Below are 13,145 nucleotides of genomic sequence, written 5' to 3' on the forward strand. Positions count from 1 at the left end.
CGAGACCCGCCTGGGCAGGCGAGACCTCATCTCTACAATAAAATAAAAAAACTAGCCGGGTGTGGTAGCGCGCGCCTATAATTCCAGCTACTCGGAAGGCTGAGGCAGGATCGCTGGAGCACAGCAGGTCGAGGCTGCAGTGGCCAGGAGCGGCCGCTACACTCCAGTCTGGGCGACAGAGTAAGACTCCAACTCAAAAAAAAAAATAAGACAAAGCAGACACTGGAATAAGGATGCAGTAGGTTGACACAGTCACAGCTGGGCCTAAAGAGATAAGCTCTGGTGACTCTTGCTCAAGGGGGAGAAAAGAGAAGGTGGAAACAAGTGGCCTTAGCCGTGACCATCAGCCATCAGTGAGATAGTGAGATCCTGCAGACACTGTGCGAGCAACATCTCTGCAAGGGTTCACATTCTGTTTCCTGTGGGATGGAGTGGCTGGTGGGGATGAAGGGGTAGCTTTCACTGTGTTTCCTTTCATGTTTAATCCTGGACCATGTCATCTTCTACTTACTTTTCAAAAGAACATAAAATCAAACCTAACAGAGTCAAGTTGGTTTTCCTTATGGGTGGGGGCATGATGTTCAACTCTGTATTTGCATTCTGGGGTGTGTGTGTGTGTGTGTGTGTGTGTGTGTGTGTGTGTCACCCGGGCTGGAGTACAGTGGCGCAATCACAGCTCACCACAGCCTCCACCTCCTGGGCAATCTTGTGTGTGTGTGTGTGTGTGTGTGTGTGTGTGTGTCTGTCACCCGGGCTGGTGGTGTAATCACAGCTCACCACAGCCTCAATCTTGTGTGTGTTTGTGTGTGTGTGTGTGTGTGTGCTACCCGGGCTGGAGTACAGTGGTGCAATCACAGCTCACCACAGCCTCCACTTCCTGGGCAATCTCTTCACCTCAGCCTACCGAGCAGCTGGGACTACCGGTGTGCAACACCATGCCCAGCTAATTTTTAAAAAGATTCTGTAGAGAGGAGGTCTTGCTGTGCTGCCCAGGCTGGTCTCAAACTCCTAGGCTCAAGCAATCCTCCCACTCAGTCTCCCCAAGTATTGGGATTACCGGCATGAGCCACCACTCCGGGCCTGTAGTCGCACTCTTACATACAACTAAAACATTCAGACTAGTAACTGTCCGAGTCAATTAACCAGAGCTAGAACACTGGGCCTCAGAATGGCACACATCAAAACTGCTGGGCGCTTTGAAAACCCCTGATGGCCGGCCCCTGATCAGACAGCTCCCTTAGGCTTTCTGGGTGTGGCATTCATCTGTTTTAGAAGTTTCCCAGATGACTTCAATGTGAGCTGGCTGCAGACCACTGAGCTAAGGAACTGCCAGAGTTTACAGACCCCACACCGAGTGCCCAAAGATAGTGAAACTCCTGGAGTCTGGGGGCAGGCGCCAAGCTGTCCACAGTCATCTCAACTACCCTGACACATGGCAGTCTGCCCCTGCAGGCCCACCCAGCCCCTCCACTGCCATCACCCTCTTACTCACTGTCCCCCCAGCCATCTTTCAGTCCCTCGGATGTGCCCCGCCAGTGCCTGCTCAAGGCGTTTGCGTTCACTACCCTCTGCCCGACACTCCTCCAACTCAGCCGTCTACGGCGGCCTTGTTACCTCTTCCAGAAGTCTCCTCTAGCCACCCTACCTGACTGGCCCATACCCCGTCTCTTCAACCCTCTTTACGCTCTTTTTGTTCTTGCAGTCAGAATCTCACTGTGCTGGACTGAGAGTGAGAGTTGGGCTGGAGTGCAGAGGACCATCATGGCTCACTGCAGTCTCAACCTCCTAGGCTCGGGCAATCCTTCTGCCTCGGCCTCCCGAGTACCTGTGACTAGAGGCATGTGCCACCACATCCAGATAATTTTTAAATTCTTTTGTAGAGAGGGGGTCTCATTATGTTGCTCAGGCTGGTCTCAAACTCCTGGGCTTAAGCGATCCTTCTGCTTCAGCCTCCCAAAGGGCTGCGATTATAGGCACGAGCCACTCTGCCTGGCCTTTCTATTGAGTACCCATGTCACCTGAAATCAGCTCACTTGTTTGATCTCTCCCCACTACAACTAAATATGAGTTTCTAGAGTGCCTTTGTGCTTGGTCTCCAGAAGATGGTCTATAGGCAAATCACTGTTCGTTTGCCATCATTATCGTTTATATACTTTGTTGTGGGTCTTCAGGTGAATTCTAGTCTACAAAAGTGTATATTTATATCCAGGCAGAGAATTTGGCCTCTGTTCAATGCTGTATCCCTAACAGTCTAGAAAAACAACCGGCACAGAGGCACATGTATTTGGTAGGTGAAGAGTAAGTCTAGGCTTTGATTTTCCAATAATTAGACTTGATAGTGTGTGCTGGGATAGTCCATTCCCTCATTACTAAAGCAGAGTACTTACAATCTCACTTCCATCCACCGCCAAGGTCAACTTGACTGTATGACTCCCTCATCACAATTATTTTTCCACCAGAAAATTGAAATGAGTGAAATGGGTAGGGGGGCATAGTATTAGACTCTACCTAAAATCTGTAATCACAAAAGACCTCAAGTGCGATGATGTGCATGACAATAAAAAAAGGAAGAAGGTCAGCAAGGTGGCTCACCTCTGTAATCCCAACCCCTTGGGAGTCCTGAGGCGGGAGGACTGCTGGAACCTAAAAGTTTGAGACCAGCTTGGGCAACATAGCGAGACCTCATCTCCACCAAAAAAAAAAAAAGAAATATGTGTATATATATGTATTAGCTGTGCATGGTGGCATGCACAGGCGCAGCTACTTGGGAGGCTGAGGTAGAAGGATTGCCTGAGCCTAGGAGATCGAAGCTGTGGTGAGCCATGATGCACCACTGCACTCCAACCTGGGTATCTGAGATCCCGACTCAAAAAAAACAACGCGGAAGGAAAAAAAAAACACACTGAATTAATGACATTAATTAATATTTAGTGCCACGAAAACCTTAGCTCTCTAGCAGCTCAGAGCCTTTAAGTATTACTTGCTCTTAAAACTTGGCTTTTATTCTGTACTATTACTATATCATATTGGTTTTCTAGCAAACACGCTGAATTTTAACTAATACTTATTCAAAATTCCGGTGCGGCATAGATATAGGCCCTGTTCTTTAAAATCTGACAGGCAGTTATTTACTAAATCATCTGTCTCACCGGGTGAGGTTTCTCAAGCCTGTAATCTCAGCACTTTGGGAGGCCAAGGCGAGAGGACTGTCTGAGACTAGGGTGGTTCAAGACCAGCCTAGGCAACTTGCAAGACCTCATCTCTACAATAAATCAAAAACTTAGCTGGGCATGGTAGAGTGTACCTATATTTCTAGCTACTTGGAAGGCTGAGGCAGAAGGATGGCCTGAGCCCAGCGGGCAAGGCTGCAGGGGCCGTGAGTGTGCCACTGCACTCCAGCCTGGGGGACAGAGTTAGACTCCAACTCAAAAAAAAAAAAAAAAAGAAAAAAGGCATCTATCTCTTAATAGCTTAATATTAAACAAATGGTCTTACCCTATGGCACTAGCAAGATCTTCCCAGTCTATTTCATTAGTATCTTCCACATTTATTGCATATAACCTACAAGACAAAAATTAAACTTCCAATCACAAATCAGCATGATGGACAATTTCATGGACTCACAATATTAAGAGGTGAAGGTTTCACCTCTGCTCCAGCTCCCTGATTCCACATGCCCAGAGAGGTGGGCATCCGAAGGCAGGCCAAGGTCACTGAGTTAGTGAGCTACAGAGACGGCTGGAAAAACATCTTTCTTCCTCCTCCCTCCTGAGCTCTCCTGTCTCCCACCAAACCATATCCCTTTCTCTTAGTAAAAAACAACTTCATCATTCTTAGTAAAAAACAACTTCATCATTCAATGTAGACACAAAGGTAACAGTATATCTGTACACATCACTTGCCATGTGACACACTGTTTAAAGATCTGTAAGTGTACCGAATTCATTTGCAGTAACCACCTGATGAGGTCCGGGAGATTAGCCCCATTTTGCAAACAAAGAAATGGTGCTGACAGACTGAGTCCTGGGATCAAGATTTCATGACTAGTGGCTGGGCATAGTGGCTCATATCTATAATCCCAGCACATTGGGAGGCCGAGGTGGGAGGATTGCTTGAGACCAGGAGTTCACGACCAGGCTGGGCAACACAGCAAGACCTCTTCTCTGCAAACAATGAAAAAATTAGTGGCACATGCCTATACTCCCAGCTACTTTGGAGGCTGAGGCAGAAGGATCACCTGAGCCCAGGAGGTTGAGGCTGCAGTGAGCTGTGATTGTGCCACTGCACTCCAGCCTGGGTGACAGAGTAAGACGTAACTTAAAAGAAAAAAAAAAAGATTTCATGACAAATAGGTGGTACCAACATTGAGATCTAGGTCTGCTGACTTGAGACGCCCTTCCCAGATTTGCTGGTGTGTGCTATCTCTCTAGCAGTACAGAGGATCAGGAAGCACACCAGTGAACTTGAGGCAGGGTTCATGCCAGAGGGCAGGGAGAATGAAATGGGACAGTGTGGCCAGAATCCAGAGCTTTCTGCGGCTCTCTGCTGTTCACTGTCTACATGAGCCAGGCCCACGTCCCTTTCCCTCGGAACACCTTATATACTTCTGGGGGGACAAAACCAAAGACCAGTCAACAGGGATACCAACAAACTCATACTGGAGAGCAGTAAGGCTTTGTCAGAGTCACTTACCTCCATTTCCCATGGACATAAATCCCTTATGTCCAGATGAATGCTCCAAAGAATATAGTACATAGTTACTTGGTACGCAGTATGTTTCATACACATTAGTTCATTTTATCATCCCAATTACACCAGGAGGTAGGTATGATTATTCCCGTCCTCATTAGATAAGAGGAGTAAACTGAGACTTAGAGATAGGCCACATGCCCATAGTACTACATGTAGAAAGTGCTGGAACAGGGATTTGAACCTTGGCAATCTCACTGCAGGCTCTGTTGTGCTAACAACTACTCTTTGCCTAGAGAGAAAAACAAATAGCATCCATTTCTATTTCTGTACCTTTCAATAAGGTTGATTTTGGCCTGCAAGGCATTTACTCCACGGTACATGCTTCGACCGTTAGTCATCCTCTTGGTTAGAATTTCTGTCCTACATTAAAAGAAAGAAAAATATAATTTACTTTCAGGGATAAAGGTTTCATTAAAATTTCCTATATTTTTCTTATCGAAATTGCTCTCATTCACAACCAACTTCCAATTTTTCAACTCATCACTACTAAAATTTTACCACCATCAAGAATATACCTCTTTTTTCCTTTTTTTTATTTTTTGAGTTGGAGTCTCACTCTGTCACCTAGACTGGAGCGCAGTGGCACGCTCCCGGCCACTACAGCATTGACCTCCTGGGCTCCGGCAATCCTTCCAACTCAACCTTCTGGGTAGCCGGAACTACAGGCATGCACTACCATGCCCAGCTAATTTTTTATTTATTGTAGAGACAAGCTCTTTCAAAGTTGCCTGGGTGGGGCTTGAACCCCCAGGGTCAGGCAATCCACTCACCTCAGCCTCTCAAAGTGCTGGGATTACAGGCTGAGCCACTGAGCCTGGCCTATACCTCTTTTTTTTAAAGTAGAAAGCTGATGATTATTGAAACTGGATGATGGATACAAGGAATTCTATGTTTGTATGTGTTATAATAAAATTTTTATAATAGGTCAGCCATGGTGGGTCACACCTATAATCTCAGGGCTTTGGGAGGCAAAGGCCGGAGGATTGCTAGAGCCTGGAGTTTAAGACCAGCCTAGGCAACACAGCAAGATCTTATCTCTAAAAGTAAAAAATAAAAAAAATATATACAATAAAAATAAAATTTCATAATAAAACATTTCAAACGGAAGAAAAGAGAATAAGCCCACTAGCAAGTGCTACAGGACACTATGGAAACTCAGTAGATTTTTACTGTTTATCCAAAAGACAAACATTGCTCTTATTACCATTACCAGCTGTTGGAACACCAAACAAGACGAATTTAGTAAAGTGACTAATTATTTTTATGATTCCTGTAATGCCCAAAGCTGGTGGCCAGAGGTTGACTAAAGTTCCTAGTAAGAGCAGTCATCCAATTTAAAAATATGTTAAAAGTACCAATATTGAATAGCAAAAGTTGTCACAGTCTGATTGACAAATAATTCATTAGCTGTGATGTTTACCTTCTCAGTAAGGAAGACACATGATTCACATGCAATATATTCAACATTGTCTGGGCTCGGTGGCTCAGCCTGTAATCCCAGCACTTTGGGAGGCCGAGGTGAGTGGACTGCCTGAGCCCGCGGGTTTGAGACCCGCCTGGGCAACTTGGTGAGACCTCATCTCTACAATAAATAAAAAATTAGCTGGGCGTAGTAGCGCGCGCCCGTAGTTCCAGCTACTTGGAAGGCTGAGGCGGAAGGATCACCGGAGCCCTGCAGGTCGAGGCTGCAGTGGCCGAGAAGCGGCCACTGCACTTCAGTCTGGGCGACAGAGTGAGACTCCAACTCAAAAAAAAAAAAAGGCGTTCAACACTATGGTTCTAATAGCCATCCATGTTTACAGATGTGAACTGTTACACGAGTTAAGTTTACATTCAGGGTTCAAGTTTCCTCTTTTCAAGGTAAAAGAGAAATTAGCTGGGTTCGGTAGCTCAGCCTGCAATCCCATCACTTTGGGAGGCAGTAGAACGCCTGAGCCCACAGATTCGAGACCAGCCTGGGCAACTTGGCGAGACCTAATCTCTATAATAAATCAAAAATTAGCTGGGCGTGGTAGCACATGCCTATAGTTCCGGCTACTTGTAAGGATGAGGCGGAAGGATTGCTGGAACCCAGCAGGTCAATGTGAAGAGGCGAATAGTGCAATAGAGTGAGACTCCAACTTAAAAAAACAAAAATAAAAATAAAATAAAAGTGCAATCTTCCATGTTATCTTAATGATGCTAATCCAAAAGCAGCACCACTCTTAATCATAATCATGTTCCCATTGTAACATTGACATTTGGCCTTATAACATGCTCCCCTTTTAGCCTAAAATATAGGGGTAGAACAGGCTCTGTTTCTTCCACACTATACACATCCCCTATATTATCTGTTCTCTGGAGTTTATTTATTTGTATGTAGTCTTGTATTAAACAAATACCCTGGTTGGCCTGGTGGCTCAGCCTGTAATCCCAGCACTTTGGGAGGCTGGCGTGAGTGGATTGCCTGAGCCTGCAGGTTCGAGACCCACCTGGGCAACTAGACAAGACCTCATCTCTACAATAAATCAAAAATTGGCCAGGCGTGGTAACGTGCGCCTATAGTTCCAGCTTCGTGAAGGCTGAGGCGGAAGGATTGCCGGAGCCCAGCAGATCTAGGCTATGGTGGCCGGAGCAGCCACTGCACTCCAGTTTCGGTGACAAAGTGAGACTCCAACGCAAAAAAAAAAAATACTCTGCAACAGAATTGTGAGGGACACAGGCAATGTAATCTAGAAGTCTGCTTTTTTTGTTTTTTTGATGAGGTCTCATTCTGTTGCCCAAGGTGAAGTGCAATGGCAATCACAGCTCACTGCAGCCTCAAACTCCTGGGCTTAGGCAATCCAACTGCCTCAGCCTCCCGAGTAGCTGGGACTACAGGCACATGCCACTACACCTGGCTAATTTTTAAATGTTTTTGTAGAGAGAAGGGCTTACTATGTTGCCTAGGCGGGTCTCAAACTTCTGGGCCCAAGTGATTCTCCCACCTTAGCCTCCCAAAGCACTGATATTACAGGCCTGAGCCACTGTGCTGGGCCTAGGAGTCTACTTTCACCCTGCCCCCAGAGTCTCACTCTGTCACCCAGGCTGGAGTACAGTGGCACGCTCATGGCCACCACACCCTCAACCTACTGTGCTCAGACGATCCTCCTGCCTTTTAAGCAGCTGGAACTATAGGTGCATACAACCACACCCAGCTAATTTTTGAAATTTATTGTAGAGATGAGGTCTTGAAAAGTTCCCCAGGTTGGTCTCGAACTTATAGACTCAGACAATCCTCCCACCTCTGCTTCCCAAGAGCTGGGATCACAATCATGAGCCACCATGCCCGGTCAAGAGTCTGCCCTTAATATAAAATGTGTGTACTCTGGATTTCATGTCTATCTGACATTCAAGGGTCACTGAGCGTCCTTGGTTCACAAGGTGTGGGTTGTGACAGGCAGGACCACCGGTCAAAGGAGTCACACAGCAGCAGGACATCTAGCCCCATGACTCTCCAAGGCTCCAGAAAAGCTACATCATGCAAAGAACATGCAGGCCAGGACTGAAACGATCTCTGTGTGACAGGGTGGCTATGAGTATGACTGCCTCGCGTCAGGTGAAGACAAGAAGCACTGACGTAGAGTAACAGCAAAAGAAGCAGAGCTGCTACTGATCACTATGCTTGTGATTTCTCTTGTGAACATTAGCTTCCTGTTTATTTTTAATGCTGCAAACAGACAACTACCTTTCCTTACTAAAAACTTAGAAAAAGTGTAAAGAAACCAGCAGTCAATACTCAGCATTAAAAAGGTTCTTTATAAGTCATATACTCGTCAATGAATCAGGGTTAGTTAAGTCCTAATTATTTTTTGTTTTTTGTTATTTTTTTTTAGTTGGTGTCTCACTGTCTCCCAGGCTGGAGTGCAGTGGCACGCTCATGGCCACCGCAGTCTCGATCTGCTAGGCTTAGGCAATCGTCCGCCTTAGCCTTACAAGTAGCTGGAACTACAGGCACGTGCCATCCTGCCCGGCTAACTTTTTGATTTATTGTAGAGATGAGGTCTCACCATGTTGCCCAGGCTGGTCTTGAACCCGGGGGCTAAGGCAATCCCTCTCACCTCAGTCTCCCAAAGTGCTGGGACTATAGGCGTGAGCGAGCCACCGTGCCCAGCCTAGTTAAGTGCTAATTGAAACCAGAGATTGATATTGAAGCAGTTGCGGCAGTTGTATGGAGATGATCATTCTTTTTTTTTTGAGTCAGGGTCTCTCTCTGTTGCCTATGTGGGAGTGCAGTGGCACAATCATGGCTCACAGCAGTCTCAACCTCCGGGGCTCAGGTGATCCTCCCTCCTCAGTCTGTGAGTGGTTGAGATTACTGATGTGTAGCACCATGCCGGCTTATTTATAAATTTTTTTGTAGAGATGAGGTCTTGCTGTTTGGCCCAAGAAGGTCTCTAGCTCCTGGCTCAGTTGACCCTCCTGCCTCAGCCTTCCAAAGTGCTGAAATGATATAGGCGTGAGTCACCATGCCCGGCTGAGATGATCATTCTTAACATGTAAGCTGTTCACATGGCAATTACCCAGATATTTTTAGTAACTGGACCCCACTCTATGGATATGGCAGAGAGAGAGTAACTTACCACTTACTTTTACACTGCATCCAATTTCTGGTTTCCACTTTGGCTTCCACTTCCACCCAAGATATGCCCTTGTAGAGTTTTTCCCGCACAATTGATAGGCGACCTGCAGAATTTTCATGGAGTTTGAAATCTACCTCCTCCGTCTCCTGGAGAGACATTTTCTTTAGAATCACTTCTTTCACAGCCTTGATTAGTTTCTGTGTTTCCGTTTTACTCCAAGCACCGCGATTTCTTTCTATAGATATAAAAGGACAGTCTTGTAGTTACTAATCTACTTTTTTTTTTTTTTGAATTGGAGTCTCACTCTGTCACCCAAACTGGAGTGCAGTGGCCGCTCCCAGCCACTGCAGCCTCAAACTGCTGGGCTCCGGCAATCCTTCAAACCCAGCCTTCCAAGTAGCCAGAATAACAGGCATGCGCTACCATACCCAGCTGATTTTTTTATTTATTGTAGAGATGAGGTCTCGCTGCTCAGGTGGGTCTCGAACCGGCGGGCTCAGGCCATCCACTCACCTCAGCCTCCCAAAGGAGGGGGATTACAGGCTGAGCCATCGAGCCAGCTATGCTAATCTATTTTCATTCAAACACAATATCAAAAAAAAAAAAAAAGAGGCCACATGCGTTAGCTCACGCTATAACCCCAGCATTTTGGGAGGCCAAGGTGGAATAATTTATTGGAGCCCAGGAGTTCAAGACCAGCCTGGGCAACATGGTGAGACCTCATCTCTATAATAAATCCAAAAATTAGCCATGCATGGTAGCACACACCTGTAGTCCTAGCTACTTGGAAAGTTGAGTTGGAAGATCACATGAACCTAGCAGGTTGAGACTGCAGTGAGCCGTGATCATGCCACTGCTCTCCAGCCTGGGTGACAGAGTGAGACTCTGGTGCAAAAATAGTAAAAATAAAAATTAGCTGGGTGTGGTGGAGCGTGCTTGTAGTCCAAGCTACTTGGAAGGCTTAGGTGGGAGGACTGCCAGAGAGGAGGTCGAAGATGTAGTAAGCTGTAATCATGTTACTGCACTTCAGCCTGGATTGAGATTGACACCCAACTCAAAAAACAAAATGATAAACCAGGCATTTTTCAGAAGTCAATGGACAAGTATCAAACACAATTACATGCAAATTAAAATGAAATTACTAAAATGGCTATGGATTCTTTTTAAGAACCAAAGCCAGAGAAGATTAAATATATCGTTTCTTTTTTTATTTTTTTTTGAGTTGGAGTCTGAATCTATTGCCCAGGCTGGAGTGTAGTGGCATGCTCATGGCCACTGCAACGTCTACCTGCTGGGCTCATGTGATCTTCTGCCTCAGACTTCTAAGTAGCTGGAACTATAGGTATGCTACCACACCCGGCTAATTTTTTGATTTATGTATACACGAGGTCTCAACGAGTTGCCCAGGCTGGTCTCGAACCCCTGGGCTCAGGCAATCCTGTCTCCTCGGTCTTTCAAAGTGCTGGGATTACAGGCTTGAGCCACCGTGCCGGATAAATAAATCCATTCTTCAAGCAACATCTTTTTAAAGTTCAAACAAATTGTTCTTCCTGTTTCTGAGAACAATGCGCCGTACATGAAATTGCGAGGTTCCCAAACATTTAATGGGGAAAAAAAAAATCATCAAGTGAATTTTATGTCATGTACTTGTCTCCCAGCCAGGAGTTCCTAGTGTGAAACTGATAGCCAGTGACACCAACACAGTACGTGATGAAGACACCTGAGTGAAAGGACAGACTGAGAGCAGGATGCCACTTTTCATCTTGTTCTTAAACACTGACACAATGATGAGAAAGTAGAAGCTATGTTTTGGAGAAATGCATACTTTAGGTAAGATTAACCCTGCCAACTTTGTCTTTCCAGAAACACAGACTTCCTAGTGCCAGAGGTATCGCATAGCGGCAATCAAGCTTGCCTAGAGTAAAGAGAATTTACAAGGCCTAAGACATCATGCATTGGGCAAGGATTGTAGAAGTCACGAAACTTGTAATCACAAGAGTTATGCAGATCACAGGACTTGTGATCCCTCAGAGGGGGAGCAGGTGGGGATTCGATCTTCCAGTAGATTGGGCGCTATCTACAGGGAAGTCAAGGATCACCTAAAGCTACCCACTGGGAAAGCATGGGAGACAGGGGGAGGTACACACTCCGTTAGCTCTAAGGAATGTCGTTCAGGAAGGTGGAGGAGCACTAAAAACCTTGTCACGTCCTTCTCTAGGGGCTATGATATATATAGACAGACATGAATGGGTCTCTGTTCCACAGGTTCTTCAAGACAAGCGGCAGGTGGTCACTAAGGAAGTCACGACAGTCACGTCTACCTGACTGCAACATCTCCCAGGGAAAGGAATTAACCCAGGACGCGGGAGGGTTACGGGGCACACTCATGAAGAGGATCTCTGAAGCCAATCATCTATATAAGGCATCGAAGGCATCCATGGCTCCCCTCTTCACTTTGGTTCACTGCGTGCTGTCACGATTTTTTCTCCTCAATGAATGATGTCGATGAATATTTAAAAATCAAGAAATTTCCAAGGAAATTTCTACAGTTTACAACATTAAAAAAAAAAGTCTAGATATTTGTTTTACTTCTTAGAAGCTTTAAGACCTAGCTGCAAGGCACTACCTGTGTGACTGAAGTGTGCCCTGCGCCAAATAGTAACCTCGACCAAGGACTGTCCTCTTTCTCTTTTTTTGAGTTGGGATCTTACTCTGTCATCTAGGCTGGAGAGAGGTAGCATAATCATGGCTCACTGCAGCCTTGACCTCCTAGCATCACGCAATCCTTCAACCTCAACCTCCCGAGTAGCTGGGACTACAGGAGTGTGCCACCATGTCTGACTAATTTTTAAATTCTTTTGTAGGGATGTGGTCTCACTATGACGCCCAAGCTGGTGTCAAGCATCTCTGTGTCCGGCCAACTATCTTCTTAGAGCAATTTTCAGATGTTTTCATGTAAAAAACATAGCGAAGAAAAGTTTTTAGGAAAGGGGAGACAAAGAGACAGGAGATCACCAACATTGGTTTTGAGAAAAGGCCCCGCTTAACAATACAATTGACATGAATGCCTCCCTCCCAAAGTCACCGTTGCCATCTTCGGAAAGTAACCACCTCCGCCCAGGCTCTCCTATCACCAGCTTCCTGGAGTACTGATCTACTTGGCAGTTATATCTATACTGACAGTTACTTAAGTGTGGAAAGAGTCAGCCTAGTGGATTTGGTTGGTTTCCCTGAAAGCACATGAGGAAACAATGAATTAGTGTGGAGAATGGCTTAAACAAACAGTAACTCTCAAAAGATAGGCCTGCAGTGACTTGTGGGCACTGGATCAGGCCTGCTGGGGCTTGTTTCTTTGACTAGTGGGCACTTACGACTGCTGATCTGGGAGAACTTCAGGGCCACAGAGAGGTTGCTGCGGGCCACCATCTCACCAATCTTTTTCCAGTCGTTCCCATGGAGGGACTGGTATACCTTTAACTTCTCCGTATCTGCTTCACTATATCTAGGAGACAAGGAAAATTTTTAATAAATTTGAATGAACCACGAGATTAAAAATAGGATCTGCAGTCGCGCTCGGTGGCTCAGCCTGTAATTCCGCGCCTTTGTGAGGCTGAGGTGAGTTGATTGCCTGAGCCTGAGGGTTCGAGACCCGCCTGGGCAACTTGGCGAGACCTCATCTCTATAATAAATCAAAAATTAGCTGGGCATATTAGTGTGCACCTGTAGTTCCAGCTACTTGGAAGGCTGACGTGGAAGGATCGCCGGAGCCCAGCAGGTCGAGGCTGCGGTGGC

At 46.0% G+C, this 13,145-nt stretch overlaps 1 protein-coding gene across 2 annotated transcripts in view; it reads right to left on the reverse strand.

Annotated features, from left to right (window-relative positions):
- Positions 1-13,145, reverse strand: part of TTF1 (transcription termination factor 1) — a 31,262-nt gene that overhangs the window by 9,327 nt on the left and 8,790 nt on the right. Inside the window, exons 5-8 of one of the 2 annotated variants that reach the window (XM_008069315.2) lie at positions 12,725-12,855; positions 9,354-9,588; positions 5,023-5,112; positions 3,496-3,561 (exon numbers count right to left, since the gene is read on the reverse strand). In XM_008069315.2, coding sequence (XP_008067506.1) covers positions 3,496-3,561; positions 5,023-5,112; positions 9,354-9,588; positions 12,725-12,855 — 522 coding nt within the window. The remainder of the gene's footprint in view (positions 1-3,495; positions 3,562-5,022; positions 5,113-9,353; positions 9,589-12,724; positions 12,856-13,145) is intronic. The other variant, XM_008069314.1, reaches the window with a different exon arrangement.

This window comes from Carlito syrichta, unplaced genomic scaffold, assembly GCF_000164805.1.
Source record: "Carlito syrichta isolate Samal-C Ts95f unplaced genomic scaffold, Tarsius_syrichta-2.0.1 Scaffold311915, whole genome shotgun sequence".
Lineage (NCBI taxonomy): Eukaryota > Metazoa > Chordata > Mammalia > Primates > Tarsiidae > Carlito > Carlito syrichta.